At 42.6% G+C, this 19,623-nt stretch overlaps 2 protein-coding genes across 5 annotated transcripts in view; both read left to right on the plus strand.

Annotated features, from left to right (window-relative positions):
- The first annotated feature begins 1,160 nt into the window (after positions 1–1,160).
- On the plus strand, positions 1,161–6,256 carry LOC141765221 (transmembrane protein 121-like). Its single transcript, XM_074631296.1, has one exon. It carries the CDS (start codon positions 1,823–1,825, stop codon positions 2,939–2,941), a length of 1,119 nt encoding a protein of 372 aa, XP_074487397.1. The 5' UTR covers positions 1,161–1,822; the 3' UTR covers positions 2,942–6,256.
- A 29-nt stretch (positions 6,257–6,285) lies between these two features.
- LOC141765203 (phosphofurin acidic cluster sorting protein 1-like) overlaps positions 6,286–19,623 on the plus strand; it is a 33,173-nt gene continuing 19,835 nt past the window's right edge. For 2 of the 4 annotated variants that reach the window (XM_074631251.1, XM_074631255.1), the window contains exons 1-10: positions 6,286–6,389; positions 12,455–12,542; positions 12,870–12,959; positions 13,146–13,271; positions 14,371–14,533; positions 15,182–15,273; positions 15,595–15,678; positions 15,874–15,933; positions 17,714–17,865; positions 19,351–19,441. In XM_074631251.1, coding sequence (XP_074487352.1) covers positions 6,334–6,389; positions 12,455–12,542; positions 12,870–12,959; positions 13,146–13,271; positions 14,371–14,533; positions 15,182–15,273; positions 15,595–15,678; positions 15,874–15,933; positions 17,714–17,865; positions 19,351–19,441 — 1,002 coding nt within the window. In that variant the 5' untranslated portion in view covers positions 6,286–6,333. Of the gene's footprint in view, positions 6,390–7,377; positions 7,453–12,454; positions 12,543–12,869; positions 12,960–13,145; positions 13,272–14,370; positions 14,534–15,181; positions 15,274–15,594; positions 15,679–15,873; positions 15,934–17,713; positions 17,866–19,350; positions 19,442–19,623 lie in introns of those variants that run through there. The other 2 variants (XM_074631253.1, XM_074631254.1) reach the window with 2 other exon arrangements.

Below are 19,623 nucleotides of genomic sequence, written 5' to 3' on the forward strand. Positions count from 1 at the left end.
GATGACGTGTTGGCGATTGATCAGTCCACTATAGTTACTGGTAAACGTGCCGTAAAACCAAAACAATGACCTAAAAGAGATTTATTGTAAATGTTCATAATTAGTGAAGGAAGAGGCAGCAGCAGGGACATGAACGTTAAATATACTCTCTATACTAGATGATTAATAATGGAGATGTCGGTATACGCTCCGTCTCCTGAGACGAGTGTTTAAACTAACAGCTGCAGCGTGGAGAGCATCAGCAGCCATATGCTAATCTATGCTAATAGCCTCGCTTGAAGTTCCTCGTGGGAACGCCGACTTCTTTATATCAGGAAAAAAGGAGCTTGAGGCAGCAGCTCGGCCTGTAGCCTTAATGAGCCACATTCCTCCCACAGCTGCTCGTCTTTACACACATTAATAATAACATGTTTAATTCACCAGTCCAATCAGGAAACAATACTGCTTTACTGAGGGGGAGTCAGTGAACGCACCACTGAGGGGAGTCAGTGAACGCACCACTGAGGGGAGTCAGTGAACGCACCACTGAGGGGAGTCAGTGAACGCACCACTGAGGGGGAGTCAGTGAACGCACCACTGAGGGGAGTCAGTGAACGCACCACTGAGGGGAGTCAGTGAACGCACCACTGAGGGGAGTCAGTGAACGCACCACTGAGGAGAGTCAGTGAACGCACCACTGAGGGGGAGTCAGTGAACGCACCACTGAGGGACCCAGTAATCGGGCTAATTAGATTCCTCCTCCTGCGTTTCCAGATCATCCTCTCATCACTTTTTAATGTGCTCTTCTTCCATAAACAGCTCAGCCCAGATAACAGCTGGGTCACTGAGATCAGAGCTGCTCTAAAACACACACAGTCAGGCTGTATTGATTATTGATCGGTGGCCTGATCGGCTCCTTTCTGTCCTCTTGGTAACACAGTCAGTGAAGCATCTGATGGCAACTTTTGGTGTCTTTAGGAAAAAATAAATAAAAGAAACGTTTCCACTGGTCTGAAAGAAGACGTGTTATAGAAGCTAAATAAACTGTAAATTGACCCGTGAACGTCTCCTGAAGGATCTGGTTCATGTTTCTCTAAATCGTGTAACAGAAAGGAGTCGTCTCTGTGAGATCAGGCTGATGTGGTCCCACATATATAAAGGAGGTCTGGTTGGTGCGTGGATACAGAAACAAGGTCAGGCTGCTGACGCTGAGAATAAAATAATCTTCTTGGCTGGAAGCAGGAGAGTCGACCATCTCTCTCTCTCTCTCTCTCTCTCTGTGTGAACACCGAGGGGAGGAGAGAGATGTAGTTCATGAGATCACAGCGAGAGGACGACTCTCTGCAGACGAGATGAGTTCAGGACTGATGATGATGATGATGATGATGATGATGTTGATGATCCACAGACGGACTCACCAACTCTCTGATTCATCATCAGGATCTGTGTTCCTGTTGAAGGAAGGAAAACGCTCGTTGAGGAGCTGAATAAACTTTTTCTTTCACCGCAGCTTTAAAGAAAAAAGTCTTCAAACAGTCGGAGCTCCGGTACGAACACGAACAGCTCCATTCTGACTGGACCCGGAGGAGGAGGAGGATCTGAAGTTCTGGCTCACAGACACGTGAACGTATGAAGATATGTTCTGTTTCACCTGAAGTTTGGACGATTACTAACCTCAAGAGACAAGAAACATCTAACCCGGGAAGACGGATTGACGAACACGTCTACGTCTGAGGATGTACTTGTATTTAACGGAGGAATAACAACGTGAAACTCTTCTTTAAGAAAGAAAACAGTTTCTTTGCAGCAGCATCTGGTGGCCATTAGAGGAACTGCAGCAGCGATGGTTCCCCCCCGATCCGCCGCCAACCAGCCCTACGTCGGCCTGACGGCGGTCCTCATCGTGACCAGCCTGGCGCTGATTGACGCCTACCTGGTGGAGCAGAATCCGGGTCCCAGGAGGATCGGCGTGTGCGTCACCGTGCTGGCAGGCGACGCGTGTTTTCTCGTCGTGCTGCGGTACGTGGCCGTCTGGGCCGGGTCGGAGGTGCACACGGCCCGGCGAGGCTACGCCATGATCCTCTGGTTCTTCTACATCTTCCTGCTGGAGATCAAGGTCTACTTTGTGTATCAGAACTACAAGTCTCAGGACGTGAACGCGGACGTGGAGGTGACGGACGGTGGCGGCGGCGGCGTGTCCAGGGGCGCTCTGACGCTGCTACTGTCCGTCTGCATGCCCATCGTGTTCGTGACGCTGGCGGCGATCGATCACCTGGAGTATCTGCGGCCATATAAGAAGAGAGAGGAGATCCGGAGCCGTCTCTTCTGGGTGGTGGTGGACCTGCTGGACGTGGTGGACGTCCAGGCCAACCTGTGGGAGCTCCAGAGGGACGGACTCCCGCTGTGGGTGGAGGGACTGATGTTCTTCTACTGCTACATCCTGCTGCTGGTGCTGCCCTGCGTCTCCCTGAGCGAGATCAGCATGCAGGGCGTCAACATCGTCCCGCACAAGATGATGCTGTACCCCATCCTCAGTCTGGCCGCCATCAACGTCATCACCCTCCTGATCCGTGGCGGGAACATGCTGATGTTCGGCGACGTCCGAGTGTCGGCGATCATGATGGGGAAGAACGTGATCGCCATCGTGGTGAAGAGCTGCAGTCTGGTGCAGTACAGGAAACGGCAGCCGGCGTCTCCTCCGGCGGAGCGAGGAGCCGAGATCCAGAAGAACTCGCTGGCCGATGTTCAGATGTCCAACATCCAGCAGGTGGTTCTGCCCAGAGTCGTGATCGAGGACTTCACCACCATACCGGAGGAGGAAGAGGAGGAGGAGGAAGAGGAGAGTGATGACAGCAAAACCAAACAACCCTCCACAGTGACCCTCGCTGATGACCAACAGCAGGTCCAGAACCATCTACCGGATCACAAGGAGAACCTTTCTGTAGACGTTTCCTCAAATTAACTCTGAACATCTGTATAGGTTCTCTTTCACACCTGTAACTCACAACAGGAGATTGTTTGTGTCGTTCTCACCATAAATACTCCGTTTGGTGAAGGCGAGGTTGTGGCGCGTAGAGCGAGCTGGAGGCAGGACATGACGCGGATTACACCGCGGTCACACAACCGGATTTTTTTTTGGTCATAAACGACCGAGTCTCTCGTCGTTCCTTGAATTTGTCCGATGATTTCGGCGCTTCCCGACAGAAGTCCCTGGATCTCGTCGTCTCTCCAGTTAGACTTTTTCCTCAACGTCTTTGTGTAAATGATTCTTCTTCTTCTCTCTCGGATGTTTGTTTTCTTCCAGTTCCACGCCATCAGCATATAGAAACGTCATCAACGCGGCCACTCGCTCGCCGTGAATTCAGAAGGTTCAGAAGGTGGCACCGCTAAGGATGCACCGATACCGATACCAGTACCGTGTATCGTGTCCGATACTGTACTCATGTAATCGTACTCGCAGAACGGCTCCAATACTACTTTACAGCAGCGTGACGTTTACCTCTCGCCCCCGTCTTTCGGGTCCTCACACTCCACCTCCCCGACGGTGCGGGCGAAACGGGCCGTTGGTGCCCCCGACCCCGCGGGGCCGGGATCCCACCTCAGCCGGCACTCGCCGGCCCTCACTTTCATTGCGCCACGGGGTTTTGCTTGCACCCTCTGACTCGCGCGTGCATTAGACTTCTTGGTCCGTGTTTCAAGACGGGTCGGGTGGGTTGCCGACATCGCCACAGACCCCTGGCATCTTTTACGTGGGCCGCGGCACGACGCGGTCGACAGTCGCACCGGGAGCAGGGAGCCCTGCCAGGTCTGCGGCGAGGTCCGGGCGGGGAGCGCTGTAAAGCGAGCCCCGAGCCTTTCCAAGCCGACCTAGAGCCGGTGGCGGCGCACCGCCTCGTGTGCAGGACTCCCAGCCTGCCGTGTGTCGGTCACACCCTCCAGCTGGCTGTTAACGAGGGTGTTCGGACACAGAGAAGTACTCGTAACGGTACTCGGTATTGGCGAGTACCCAAATGTAAGTACTTGCACAGTGGTATCGGTGCATCTCTAGGCGACCGCCTATATGGCCGATGCCTTAAGCCGGCCCTGACTGGCCGGTTCTCCAGCGAGCTGCGCCCGCGGGCAATTGTGGAGCTTTTCAACTCCATAAAGTCAGATAAACAGGTTCCTGTTCATTTATAATGGACATCTGTGTTGAGATATTTAAACAAGGAAATAAAAGCCTCTGGTCTACAGACCGGTCTCTAGAGAGCTCCAGCCAGCTCATAGCGGTCTGTGAGCGTGACGACTGGCGAGGTAGCGACCCCGGCATGTGCTATGGCTAGCTGTCACGGCGGTTTGTTGAGCTTCTAAACTCAGAAAATGTCGGAGCAAATGCTCGATTCTCCATCTAGTATCGTAAACCTGTCGATATTCAAAATCTACACTGTTGATTTCTCTCCTCAAAAATGTTCAGAAGTGAATTTCGTGATGAAATAGCACCTGTAACTGTAGCCCGTAGCGGTCCAGCGCTTTGCATTGTGGGATACAGTAGACGAGGTAGACTGGTCTGATGCATACTGGAGTTTGTTTCTGAATCATTTCGACACCCAGGTATTTTCAACATACTGGAGATTTTGCTCACATACTGAATACTGTACTAACCTGCATAATATGATGAATAAAAGTGAAACTTTAACTTGAAACATCTTTAAACAGCAGTTTGACAGCGAGCAGTGGACCGTTACACAAACAACAGAGATAAAATAATGTGAAAGTGGGGCTGAAAACCAATACAGGTCTACAATGAGCAGAGAATCTGATCCGACCCGCTGTACATAACAATCACAACATTATATAAATATGTGGTTATCATTATTATCATCTATCCTTCTCCTCTCCTGTTATTTAAGGAATCCAATCTGTGTTTATGTTTACTACTCGAGACTTTTAAAGACTGAAATGATGTAACGTTGGTGGTGTGTCTCCAGGCGGGTTTATGATCAGTGTGATGTGGTTTTATATGGAACCTGCCAAAATAAGAATTAAATGAATAAATAAATAAATAAATGACATGATAAATAAATAAATAAATAAATGACATGATAATAAATATGTCATTAAATGTAGCAGAGATAATATTAAAAATAAATGTAGCCATTAATTAATTAATTGATCAAATGTGACATAAATTGATATTTCTGTTTTAATTAGCTTTTTTTAAATGTATTTATTCTTCTCATTTGCATAATGAGGCAGAAATGCACAAAGAAAAAGGACACAGAAATAAATAACTTTGGGGAAATAAATAAGGGGTGAAATGCAAATGAAAAATCCTGCAGAAATAAATAAATAAATGCATAAATAAATGAATATATACATTTCAAAATAAATATGAATAAATAAATAAATAAATAAATAAAAAATTAATGCAAAAATAAGTGAATAAACAAATCTAAAAAAAAAATACACAAATAAATAAAAGGGAAATCAAACAGAACAGTAAATAAATAAGGGAATTAATACAAAGATAAAGAAGCAAAATTAAAATAGAAATATATCAATTTATGTCACATTTGATCAATTAATTAATGCCTACATTTATTTATGATACTATTTTGCTACATTAAATGACATATTAATTAATTAATTAATTTTTGGCTGCTAATTGAGAGGCTGCAGTACAGCAGTTTGACCACAAGGTGGCAGCAGAACCTGGATGTCACATTAGAATCAGTTTGAGCTTCTGAAACGAGATACCAACAGGTATGAAACAAGATAAAACAATAACATGTTATTATTATGATATCATTATACAAGAAAACAGAAACATATAAAGTAAGTTATTTATTTATTGATTCTGATTAAAATGTCTTTCTCAGCAGAGACCAGAAGGAAAAACATTGTTCCAGTAAATATGTGAATATGTGAACTTGTTCCATTAACTGTTAATTAAAGAAGATATTTCTTATTTTCTTTCTCAGAATAAAAGCAGCAGAATATTTATCTGTCATTAATGACTTTAAATGATGTCATCATCATCATCATCAATTATAAAGGCTTTTTATTGTTGTTTTGATAAATAATGATTTACACATGATATCATGTAGACAGATGTTTTGGTAGTGTTCCGGTCCTGGTTCCGGTCCTGATTCTGGATCAGTGACCCTCTCCATCCAGCCCCGCCCCGCCCAGCTCACTCATTCCAAGCCGATCTGGAGGAGCATCAGGCGGCATCAGAGAGACCAGCCGGCCGGAGAGGAGACGATGGCTGCGGACCGAGGAGGAGTCCCGGACCTCTCTGGGTCCGGGTCCGGGTCCGGGTCCGGGTCCGGGTCCGGTGCTGCTGGAGAGCCCGCCGGCCGCGTCCCGGTACCGATGAACCTGTTCGCGACCTGGGAGATCGACCGATCCTCTCCGAGCTGCGTTCCCAGGTAAGAGGATCAGAGCTCGCCCGTAGAGGAGCGCCTGAGTCCGGAGAGAAGAGGAGAGACCAGGAGAGACCAGGAGAGACCAGGAAACATAAATACTATATTATTACTATTATTACTATTATTATAATTATTATAGTTATTATCATTACTATTTATATTATTATTACTATTATTATTATTATTATTATTATAATTATTTGTATTATTATTATTATTATTATTACTATTACTATTATTATTATTATTATTATTATTACTATTATTATTTGTATTATTATTATCATTACTATTTATATTATTATTACTATTATTATTATTATTATTATTATTACTATTATTATAATTATTTGTATTATTATTATTATTATTATTATTATTACTACTACTATTATTATTATTATTATTATTATTATTACTATTATTACTAGTATTGTTTTGATTATTATTATTATTACTATTATTATAATTATTTGTATTATTATTATTATTATTACTACTACTATTATTATTATTATTATTATTATTATTACTATTATTACTAGTATTGTTTTGATTATTATTATTATTACTATTATTATAATTATTTGTATTATTATTATTATTATTATTATTACTATTACTATTGTTATTATTATTAATATTATTATCATTATTATTATTACTATTACTATTATTATTATTATTATTATTACTATTATTATTATTGTTACTATTATTATTATTATTATTGTTATTATTATTATTATTATTATTATTGCTACTCTAAATCTGATGCTTCCTACTGAATGTAAACTGATCTCAGTTCAGAGACTCAACCAGTGTTTCTGTAACAAACCTGCGGCTTCATGCTGATAACTCACCAGGTTCTCTGATCTGATGTCAGTTTGTTAACGTTCACTTCTGGAAACTCAAGTCAGTGATTGGCTGCGTCCACAAAGGTGAGAGCAGCTGGGGTCAAAGGTCAACACACTAAAACATCCACACATCCACACCAATGAGGTTCGGACAGGAAGTGTGATCACTGATCAGCTGGTGTCTTTAATATGTTTGTACCTGACAGCAGGTGAGTCTCATTAACACCTTTATTTCCTCCCCGTCTGTGATGTACACTTTATTTATTATCATGTTTTTTATTGTTTCCTTAAGAAAAAAGACGACAACCTGAACCACAACAAATAAAATAATATGTAAATATAACTGATAGTAACTATATATTTAAAAACAAATTATTCAAAAACAAAGGAGAGAAAAAAGGTAATAATAATAAAATAAAAATAAAAATATATAAATTATTAAATAAAATATAATACATTACTGTTGTTAATTTAATTAATAAAAATGAATAAATAATAACAAATAATAAATAAATAAATAATAAAATAAATTGATAAAATAAATGAATTCACCAGATTCCCAGCGACTACTTATATCTCCGTGTTCCATAGAGCCACAGTACATACTGTGTGTTTAAGGTTCAGTGAAACAGTCACACAAAGCTGTCTGTTGTCTCTTTGTCTCTTTGTCTCTGAGTCCTCCTCCTGAGTCTTTATGATCAGTGTTGGTGAGTCTTTGTGTTCGAGGCTCTTTGCTCTCATGAACTCAGAATCTTTTTCTTTGATGTCAGTATATAGTTAGTTTATTGTAAGTGTATAGTTTCATCACCTGCTGATTAAAGGCCGTTACACAGCGTGACGAATAAACAACACGGTAAAATGTAAAACACTCGCCTGTGAATGTTATATGTCTCAGGCTTTTATTGTGAAAGGTAAGAACGGGAGGAGTGGATCTGGTGTGTCGGGGTGGATCGAATATTCGACTAATCACTCGTCGAGTGCGTGTTCGATTTTCAGTTTTAGGATTCAGATATTTGTTTTTAGGGATGACCGATTTATCGGCCGAATATCGGTATCGGCCGATATTCGCCTTGTTGGCTGCCATCGGTCTGCCGGCAAATAAGATGACATTCTCTGAAGCGGTGGTCGATGTTTATCCGTTGTGTTGCGCCAGCTAAATGTTGTGTGGGTTATTTGCGGTCGGTTTTGGACAACAGTAACCAGATGTTGATCCAGAGAAGAAGACACTGGCTGAACCAACGGGACCAGATTAGCCGGAGACTACTGCAGGAGCAGGAGACGGCTGGATAATGTTAGTGAGCTAGATTATCTGGAGACTCACCAGCTAGCTAGCTAACGCCTGCTCTCCTCCCGGTGAAGTAGTCTCCTGGCGGCGAGGAGTGAGGCGGAGGGACCGTGACCCAGCGCTAAGTCTATAGTTAACTATCCTTCAGTAAAGTCAGTCAGAAAGAGAGTCGGACAATATCGGAGAAGCGTTTCAGAGACGGAGAGAAAGGGTTGTTATTTATCACAGAGCCTTTTTATATAACGATAGAGGAACTACATCTCCCAGAATGCTCAGCAAGAGACTTCGCGAAGACTTTTGACTTTTGACTTTTTGACCTGACTCCACTGACCCTGATGATGAGAGACAGAGACAACCACGGACTCATGACATCACTGATTACATCACATTATAGCAGCCAATCAAAACAAGACAAACGAATAGAAGAAAGACGTTGAAGGACAAAGACCCAGGTGATGATGAGTTTTCTGTCTCTGACCCCCCCCACCTGTCTGTTTCCAGGCAGATTAGCAGCAGTGTGACCGTGCGGGGGTTAACGAGCTCGGTCAATCAGAGATAATCCTTTTAAATGGTCGTTGACTCAAGAAACAGCAACATGTTGGTCTTCAGAGATTACAGTCAGTGGTGCATTCAGGTGCTCCTAGAAACTAGAACCTCTACCGAGGCCGACGGTGCATTCAGGTGCTCCTAGAAACTAGATCCTCTACCGAGGCCGACGGTGCATTCAGGTGCTCCTAGAAACTAGATCCTCTACCGAGGCCGACGGTGCATTCAGGTGCTCCTAGAAACTAGAACCTCCACCAAGGCCGACGGTGCATTCAGGTGCTCCTAGAAACTAGAACGTCCAACAAGGCAAGCGGTGCATTCAGGTGCTCCTAGAAACTAGATCCTCTACCAAGGCCAGAGCATTTTGGAAAATTTTTCTTGGGCGCTCCCCACATAATCAGCTGTGCTGCTCTTCCCACAAATGCATGATCCTTACAAGTTGGACATCATTGTGAAGGTAAATAAACAGGCTTTCCAACGGTGTAAAATACAATGACCATTAGCATTGTAAAAACAGAGAAATAATCCTCCAAACACAAGTTTTTGAACTTTCTTTTTCCCAGTTTATATGAAAATATAGAATACACAATAAAGTATGAGGGTCGCGGTCGGGGGCAAAAATGTAGATTTTAAGAATAAACACTGAATATCTTTATAATGTTGTATGAAAATAACATTGTGATAATAATGTTTATAATCTCAGTTTATAAGAAGAACGTAACATTTAATAAAGAGAATAAAGTCAGACACCATCTGCTTCTCTCTGAGCTGAGAGTCACAGAGCAGGTGAGCAGGTATTAGCAGGTATTAGCTCCTCGTGGCTGCTGTTGATAGGAAGCTGTGGTGGGGGGTGGGGGGGGGGGGGGGGGAGGACGAGTCCCTGCATGATCCTCCAGTAATGAGATCTCAGAGGAACAGGTCAACAGTTCCTACCGGAGTCACTATTAAATACATCCTCCTCCTCTCTGCCTGATGTGATCCTGGTAGAAGAAGAGAGGAAGAAAACACTAATCAGGTCCCTGATTTCCCTTCAGGGTTCACTGTATGCAACTTCAGGGTTCACTGTATGCAACTTCAGGGTTCACTGTATGCAACTTCAGGGTTCACTGTATGCAACTTCAGGGTTCACTGTATGCAACTTCAGGGTTCACTGTATGCAACTTCAGGGTTCACCGTATGCAACTTCAGGGTTCACTGTATGCAACTTCAGGGTTCACTGTATGCAACTTCAGGGTTCACTGTATGCAACTTCAGGGTTCACTGTATGCAACTTCAGGGTTCACCGTGTGCAACTTCAGGGTTCACTGTATGCAACTTCAGGGTTCACTGTATGCAACTTCAGGGTTCACTGTATGCAACTTCAGGGTTCACTGTGTGCAACTTCAGGGTTCACTGTATGCAACTTCAGGGTTCACTGTGTGCAACTTCAGGGTTCACTGTTTGTAACTTCAGGGTTCACTGTGTGCAACTTCAGGGTTCACCGTGTGTAACTTCAGGGTTCACTGTGTGCAACTTCAGGGTTCACTGTTTGTAACTTCAGGGTTCACTGTTTGTAACTTCAGGGTTCACCGTGTGTAACTCCAGGGTTCACTGTGTGCAACTTCAGGGTTCACTGTGTGCAACTTCAGGGTTCACTCTGTGCAACTTCAGGGTTCACTCTGTGCAACTTCAGGGTTCACTGTTTGTAACTTCAGGGTTCACTGTGTGCAACTTCAGGGTTCACTGTGTGCAACTTCAGGGTTCACCGTGTGCAACTTCAGGGTTCACTGTTTGTAACTTCAGGGTTCACTGTTTGTAACTTCAGGGTTCACCGTGTGTAACTTCAGGGTTCACTGTGTGCAACTTCAGGGTTCACTGTTTGTAACTTCAGGGTTCACTGTGTGCAACTTCAGGGTTCACTGTTTGTAACTTCAGAGTTCACTGTGTGCAACTTCAGGGTTCACCGTGTGTAACTTCAGGGTTCACCGTGTGTAACTTCAGGGTTCACCGTGTGTGAAAAGAAACGACCAGAAACGACTTTACGATTCCCTGACTTTTTTATCTAGCGACAACAGCAGGTCAAAGTTTTCACTGATCCAGTGGAATATCTCCACATCTACTAGATGGATTGACAAAACATTTTGTGCAGACAGAGGATGGATTAGAAGACAATGCCCCCCCCGACCCTCCTACAGCAAAACACTGAGACTGAGAGAGACATAAAATCTCTCTTTGTAGTCGCTTCACGTTTATTTGTAATTGTTTTGCATCTCTTTGTAGTCGTTTCATGTTTCTTTGTGGTTGTTTTGGATCTCTTTGTAGTCGTTTCATGTTTCTTTGTGGTTGTTTTGGATCTCTTTGTAGTTGTTTCATGTTTCTCTGTGGTTGTTTTGGATCTCTTTGTAGTCGTTTCATGTTTCTTTGTGGTTGTTTTGGATCTCTTTGTAGTCGTTTCATGTTTCTTTGTGGTTGTTTTGGATCTCTTTGTAGTCGTTTCATGTTTCTTTGTGGTTGTTTTGCATCTCTTTGTAGTCGTTTCATGTTTCTCTGTGGTTGTTTTGGATCTCTTTGTAGTCGTTTCATGTTTCTCTGTGGTTGTTTTGGATCTCTTTGTAGTCGTTTCATGTTTCTTTGTGGTTGTTTTGGATCTCTTTGTAGTCGTTTCATGTTTCTTTGTGGTTGTTTTGGATCTCTTTGTAGTCGTTTCATGTTTCTTTGTGATTGTTTTGCATCTCTTTGTAGTCGTTTCATGTTTCTTTGTGGTTGTTTTGCATCTCTTTGTAGTCGTTTCATGTTTCTTTGTGGTTGTTTTGGATCTCTTTGTAGTCGTTTCATGTTTCTTTGTGGTTGTTTTGCATCTCTTTGTAGTCGTTTCATGTTTCTTTGTGGTTGTTTTGGATCTCTTTGTAGTCGTTTCATGTTTCTTTGTGATTGTTTTGCATTTCTTTGTAGTCGTTTCATGTTTCTTTGTGGTTGTTTTGCATCTCTTTGTAGTCGTTTCATGTTTCTTTGTGGTTGTTTTGGATCTCTTTGTAGTCGTTTCATGTTTCTTTGTGGTTGTTTTGCATCTCTTTGTAGTCGTTTCATGTTTCTTTGTGGTTGTTTTGCATCTCTTTGTAGTCATTTCATGTTTCTTTGTGGTTGTTTTGCGTCTCTTTGTAGTCGTTTCATGTTTCTTTGTGGTTGTTTTGCATCTCTTTGTAGTCGTTTCATGTTTCTTTGTGGTTGTTTTGTGTCTCTTTGTAGCAGTTGTCTGACCTGACTCTCCATCAGGCCTTGTATGAAGTCTGGAAGAACTCTCTCTCTGTATTTCTGGGTTGGGAGTGTTTGTATTTGTGTGTTAAGTGTATGAATACGTTGATGAAAGGTTTCCATTATGATTGTGTTTCCTGTCTGAACAGGTTGTGCAGTCTGACTCTGAAGAGGCTGATGGTGTTGAAGGAGCTGGACAGAGAGCTCAACTCCGTCGTCATCGCCGTTAAGATCCAGGTGAGGAAATGTCGCCAGCTGTGTGTCTGCAAAGCTAAAGCGTGTCTTGTGTCTTGTTTCTTGTTGTTTCGTGTCTCTTTGTAGTCTCTTAAAGTGTCTCTCCAGTGTCAGTCAGACCTTTGTTCACCCATCTGGCGTGTTGTCCATCTAGAGGTGAATTAGTCGCCACACTTTGTGTCCAACAACAGGAACAGCAGTTCATTTAAGTGTCTTCATGAAACCAGTTGAGCTGTAAGCTCAGTGACAGAAGGACTACTGCTGGTTGTTTTGTTCGTAGCATTTCTTCTCATTTGACACCAACTCTCTACTCTCATGTCCGTCTCTCAGGGTTCTAAGAGGACTCTGAGATCCAACGAGTACCTCCTTCCTCCGGACGGCCTGATGGAAACAGACCTGGAGCTCAGCTTCTCACTGCAGGTCACACATTTAATCATTTCTTCAACACACTGTCATAATACTGTAAAATCAAATCTGCCCTACAAATCAACAGAGTGAGACATCTCAACAACCACTGGTCAGATAAACCGTCCTGCTCCCCAGAGGATGAGTCCTAATTGTTTTAATGACTTAATAACTTCTTACCTGTTACTTCTGCTCTCTTAGTATCCTCACTTCCTGAAGCGAGACGTGAACCGTCTGCATGTGATGCTGCAGAGGAGGAAGAGGTACAAGAACCGAACCATCCTGGGCTACAAAACCCTCGCAGTGGGCGTCATCAACATGGCCGAGGTAAGTGTGGCTGGTAGCTGGTCCAACGTGTTCCCCTGAGGATGAACTGTAATAACTGTAATGATCCTCTGACGTATCCTCTATAGCGCCATCATCAGGTCAACATGTGTCCAATACTTTGGTTTATGACCAAACACCTGCAGAACTAAAGACCAGATTCATCAGCCTCAGCTGGACTCTGTGTTTACTGATCAGTAGCAAATGTTAGCATGCTAACACGCTAAACTACAGGTGGTGAACATGGTAAACATTAAACCTGTTACACATCCGCATGTTAGCATTTAGCTCAAAGCACCACTGTGTGTCAGTACAGCCTCACAGAGCTGCTAGCGTGGCTGTAGACTGACGGCTGAAGTACATGGAGCAGGGACGAGACGCGTTTTTATACCCGCTACACACACGCCGTCTTTATAGAGTATGGTTGCGTACCAGCTTCAGTTTTGTAGCGTGTGGTTGCGCGCCAGCTTCAGTTTTGTAGCGTGTGGTTGCGTACCAGCTTCAGTTTTGAAGTGTGTGGTTGCGTACCAGCTTCAGTTTTGTAGCATGTGGTTGCGCGCCAGCTTCAGTTTTGTAGCGTGTGGTTGCGTACCAGCTTCAGTTTTGAAGTGTGTGGTTGCGTACCAGCTTCAGTTTTGTAGCGTGTGGTTGCGTACCAGCTTCAGTTTTGTAGTATGTGGTTGCGTACCAGCTTCAGTTTTGTAGCGTGTGGTTGCGTACCAGCTTCAGTTTTGTAGTATGTGTTTGCGTACCAGCTTCAGTTTTGTAGCGTGTGGTTGTGACCAGCTTAAGTTTTGTAGCGTGTGGTTGTGTACCAGCTTCAGTTTTGTAGCGTGTGGTTGCGTACCAGCTTAAGTTTTGTAGCGTGTGGTTGCGTACCAGCTTCAGTTTTGTAGCGTGTGGTTGCGTACCAGCTTCAGTTTTGTACGGTGTGGTTGCGTGCGAGTTTCAGTTTTGCACAGAAACACATGAGATCAACACAGAAACAGAAGATTTTGCAACAAACCTGTTTACACACACACACAATAAAACACCTTTGTGTGCGCGTGGGCGGATGTCTTTGTGTGTCTGTGTGTGTATGTGTGTGTGCATCCTATCCCAGGTGATGCAGCATCCGACGGACGGAGCCCACATCCTCGGTCTCCATAGCAACCTGAAGGATGCTTCGATGCGCGCGGCGGAGCTGAGCGTCCATTCTCTCGCCAGCCAGCCAATCGAACAGGAGGACACAGGCGGTCACCATGGCAACAAGACCAAGGCCTCTGGTGAGGAGAACGGTGGAGCCGACCTTCTGTCTGTCTGACAGCGTCGGCTGAGCAGCTCAGCTCATCCCTCCCTGAAATCATTTCAACCACAACAGGAGCTACAGAGGCCCATATCAGGGGGCCCCGATCAGGGGGCCCGGTTAGGAGGCCCCTGGACCAGAGCCTCTGTTTGTAGTGGCAGCTAAAAGTACTGATGTCCTGGTTCTGATCAGTCTTTTAATGCTGAGTATCAATATTAGTTTTTATTGATTTATTGCTTCATTATACAGCTTATTATTATTATTATTTTTATTCTTATTAATAATATAATTAATATTAATATTAATATTGATATTAATATCATTAGTATTTAAATCCTCTAATATTTTGCTGTGGTGTAAAATAACAATTATATAAACAATGTAAAGAACATTTACTCAAGTACTGTACTTTAGTACAATTCTAAGTTACTGTCATCTGTAAAGTAACTACAGCTGTCAGATAAAGTTAGTGCAGTAAAAAGTACCATATGTACCTCTGAGATGTAGTGGAGTAGAAGTAAATTTACCTCAAAGTTGTACTTAATGACAGTATAACTATCAGCTGCAGTTTTTCAACCAGTAGAATAAACTCGTGATGCCTTCAGTGACCGGTGTGTTTGTGGGACAGATCGGTCTCCTGACCTGGAGAACTACTGGGAGGACGACGAGGACAGCTTCTCCTCCGAACAGGAAGGAAGTGATGACGCGGCCGCTCCTCAGGTGATTGACAGCTGACGGCTGACACAACACACCTGTCTCACAGTGCACATCTGGATCTCAGAGCACAATAGATGAAGGATATACAGTATATATATATATACAGTATATAACTTATTTATATAGTAGTAATGACGGCCCCTGTCCATTTATGTCAGGACAACTAAATGGAATGCAGCCATTATTAGAGTTTTTACAATTTAAATGTCCGCATGTTAGAAAAGTCTGTTAAATTATTATTGTTGACTCCTTTAATTAATAAGTAATTTACATATACTATAGTATATCAAACTTCTTTAACAGTTTCCTCTTTTTGTCTGGCAGGACGTTTACGACGATGACGACGACGTTCAGAGGAAGACGAAGAAGTCTCGCAGGAAAATGATCCGAACGGCCTCCCTGACTCAGGTGAGGACCAATCAGAGCCGGGAACACACCTGTCCGTCAGCGGGATGATGTGTTGCGTCGTTGTTGATGTCGTGTGTCGTTAATGAAAAACTATAATTATAACAATGTAAAATGAAGGATGTGATTCTGCGTTTTGATCAGATGAAGAAAACTGTTCAAACCTTTTTATCTATTTTCTTCTTTTCTGTCGTTCAGCAGCCGAACTTCAAACAGAAGTTTGTGGCGCTGCTGAGAAGATTCAAAGTCACCGATGAGGTTCGTACCAACACCGAGTCCACGTCAGGAGAAATATATATATACTGTATATATATCACATTATTCAAGGCTGCAATGTCCCCTTTCAAATATGTTTATTAGGAAGCATGAGCAGATCAGTAATACAGACTTCTGTGAAGTGAATATCAGCTTTATTTCAGATATTTAACAACAAAAGACAAACAACACCTGGAACTAAAGGTCAAACAAGACAAACAAAGAGACAAACACAGAGACAAACAAAGAGACAAACAAAGAGACAAACAAAGAGACAAACAAAGAGACACACAAAGAGACAAACAAAGAGACAAACACAGAGACAAACAAAGAGACAAACAAAGAGACAAACACAGAGACAAACAAAGAGACAAACAAAGAGACAAACAAAGAGACACACAAAGAGACAAACAAAGAGACAAACAAAGAGACACACAAAGAGACAAACAAAGAGACAAACAAAGAGACAAACAAAGAGACACACAAACACACCAAAACATGAAGAATATTTCATTTCCACTTTTATAGTTTCAGGTTGAATTTCAATCTTCAAACCTCTCTGAACATTGTCCTCATATTGTCCTCACATTGTCCTCATATTGTCCTCATATTGTCCTCATATTGTCCTCATACTGTCCTCATACTGTCCTCATATTGTCCTCATATTGTCCTCATACTCTCCTCATATTGTCCTCATATTGTCCTCATACTGTCCTTATACTGTCCTCATACTGTCCTCATAATGTCCTCATATTGTCCTCATACTCTCCTCATATTGTCCTCATATTGTCCTCATACTCTCCTTATACTGTCCTCATACTGTCCTCATAATGTCCTCATATTGTCCTCATACTCTCCTTATACTGTCCTCATACTGTCCTCATAATGTCCTCATATTGTCCTCATACTCTCCTCATATTGTCCTCATATTGTCCTCATACTGTCCTTATACTGTCCTCATATTGTCCTCATACTGTCCTCATAATGTCCTCATACTGTACTCATATTGTCCTCATACTGTCCTCATATTGTCCTCATACTGTCCTCATATTGTCCTCATACTGTCCTAAAATGTTGATATACTCATCAGATTTATACTTTATCATATGAAAAGAAGTCAAGTCCACTGACTATTAAAGAAATAGTTTGTCATTTTAATAAATACATTTATTCTCCTGCTGAGAGTTATCAGATATTATTAGATGTTCAGATTGACGTCTGTCTCATCTCTCAATATGAAGCTACAACCATCAGCTGGTTAGTGGTTTGTGTTGGAGTCTGAGTCGTGGTGGCGACTGGTCATTTGTTGGCGTCAGCGGAGTCCATTTCTACCTGAACGTTAGCTACGGTTGCACGCCGTTAGCCCTGTAAGCGGAGCTGAAGTTAAAGGCACTCATGAGCGTGCATGACGTCACATTCGTTGGATTTTCCCGGAAAAAAGGTCCCGGGTTTTTCACATTAAAAGCAGTCGACAGGCTGAGAGAGGAAACCTAGAAAGTCGTGGAAGGTTTAATTTTTTAGGTTACAACCTGTTCACACATTGGCAATAAATAAAAAACAATAAAATCCCATTTAATAATAAACAATAATAATACATGCAGTTCTACTTGTAGTAATCACTGTGAGAACAGCAACCGTTGCTGAGGAGACAAAACGTTAATAACCTTCAGCTGATAACTCATAAATCAGTGATGTGTGTGAACTCTTCACCAGTAGATTCAGGCTGTTGTTGTTGTTGAGTGAACCGTCCTATCACCTGACCCCCCCGGCTGATCCGCTGCAGGTTCTGGACTCGGACCCGGTGGGTCAGTGTCAGGAGGTCGAAGAGGACCTGGACCTGCTGTACGACAGTCTGGAGGTTTACAACCCGAGCGACAGCGGCCCGGAGCTGGACGACAACGACAGCATCCAGAGCACGCCCAAACCCAAACTGAGGTCAGACTGCAGACGCACACCGCCGCTGTCCAACACCCACATTTAGAGTTCACTAGTGCGCCGCTCGTCCGGACCTCTTGGCCCTCAGAAGTTCTGCTTATACTGTTGTTGAGAACCGCGGTGTGGCTGCTTGTAACCGCCAAGTGTGAAGTAGATTGGATGAACGGTTCTCCAGATATGTGAAGGACAGTCATACATACAGAGACAGATAGTTAGATGATGCTGCTACAGCGCCACCTATTGACCTAATGGCACCAGATTGGTCACGGTCACTCAGACATCATATCTACACACGTCCATCAAATGTGGTCCCAATGGCACAAAGCGTTCCGGCTTGGTCCAGAGATGTTCTGTACCAAATTTGGTGACATTTAAAAATATTTTAAAAAGTCTAAAAAAAGTCCAATGCCGTCTGACCTCCAAATATATGAATGAAAATGCGTTTTATGGGTACCCATGAGTCTCCCCTGAAAGAAGTCTGAAAAAAGTCTGAAAAATATTTTTTAAAAGTTGGAAAAAAAGTCTAAAAATTGTCCAAAAAATGTCCGAAAAAAATCGGAAAAATATTTTTAAAAAGTTTAAAAATGTCCGAAAAATGTGTGAAAATTTCCCCAAAAATGTCGGAAAAAAGTCGGAAAAATATTTTTAAAAAGTCTAAAAATTGTCCAAAAACATTTTGAATAAAGTCTGAAAAGTATAAAAAAAGTCTGAAAAAGGTCATAAAAGTGTAAGAAAAATGGCTGAAAATTGTCCAAAAAATGTCAGAAAAAAGTGTGAAAAATATTTTAAAAATTAAAAAAAAAAATGTCAGAAAAAAGTGTGAGAAATATAAAAAAAAGTCTAAAAAAAGTCCCTTGACCTCTGACCTCGAGATATATGAATGAAAATGTGTTCTATGGGTACCCATGAGTCTCCCCTGAAAGAAGTCTGAAAATTGTCTGAAAATTGTCAAAAAATGTCCGAAAAAAGTCTGAAAAATATTTTAAAAAGTCTAAAAAATTTCTTAAAAAAGTCTAAAACAAAGTCCCTTGACCTCTGACCTCCAGATCAGTGAATGTAAATTGGTTCTATGGGTACCCACGAGTCTCCCCTTTACAGACATCCCACTTTATGATCATCACATGCAGTTTGGGGCAAGTCATAGTCAAGTCAGCACACTGACACACTGACAGCTGTTGTTGCCTGTTGGGCTGCAGTTTGCCATGTTATGATTGGAGCATATTGTTTTATGCTAAATGCAGTACCTGTGAGGGTTTCTGGATCAATATCTGACATTGATTTGTGTTGTTAATTGAGCAGCATATTTGTCCACTCCCATGTTGATAAAAGGATTAAATACTTGACTAATCTCCCTTTAAGGTACATTTAGAACAGATAAAACATGTGACTGTTGGCTTCCACTCATGTTCCGGTTGTGTAGTTTCCCTGCAGACTGACCCTAACCCTTGTGTTAGGAGCCTCACTGAGCTGATCTCTGACCAACAGGCCGTTCTTCGATGGGATTCCTCATTCGAGCTCTCAGACTGAGATCGGTGTCGGCAGTCAGAGGAGCCAACAGAGAGAACAAACTACAGCTGTGAGTTCATACAGAACACTGATAACACCAGGATCATTTAGAGAACACAGACGCAGTTGATGTGATCTCTGTTGATCATGTTGCAGATGTGCTCCGAACATCTGGTAACTCAAACTCAGTGTTTCCTCTGTAGTTAGACTCGGGGGTGTCAAACTCTTTCTAGTTCATGGGCCACGTACAGT

Source organism: Sebastes fasciatus, chromosome 3 (genome assembly GCF_043250625.1).
Source record: "Sebastes fasciatus isolate fSebFas1 chromosome 3, fSebFas1.pri, whole genome shotgun sequence".
NCBI classification, from domain to species: domain Eukaryota; kingdom Metazoa; phylum Chordata; class Actinopteri; order Perciformes; family Sebastidae; genus Sebastes; species Sebastes fasciatus.

Bases quoted from the DNA above. Each gene is read 5' to 3' on its own strand.
- LOC141765221 (XM_074631296.1), top strand. From the start codon at position 1,823: ATGGTTCCCCCCCGATCCGCCGCCAACCAGCCCTACGTCGGCCTGACG.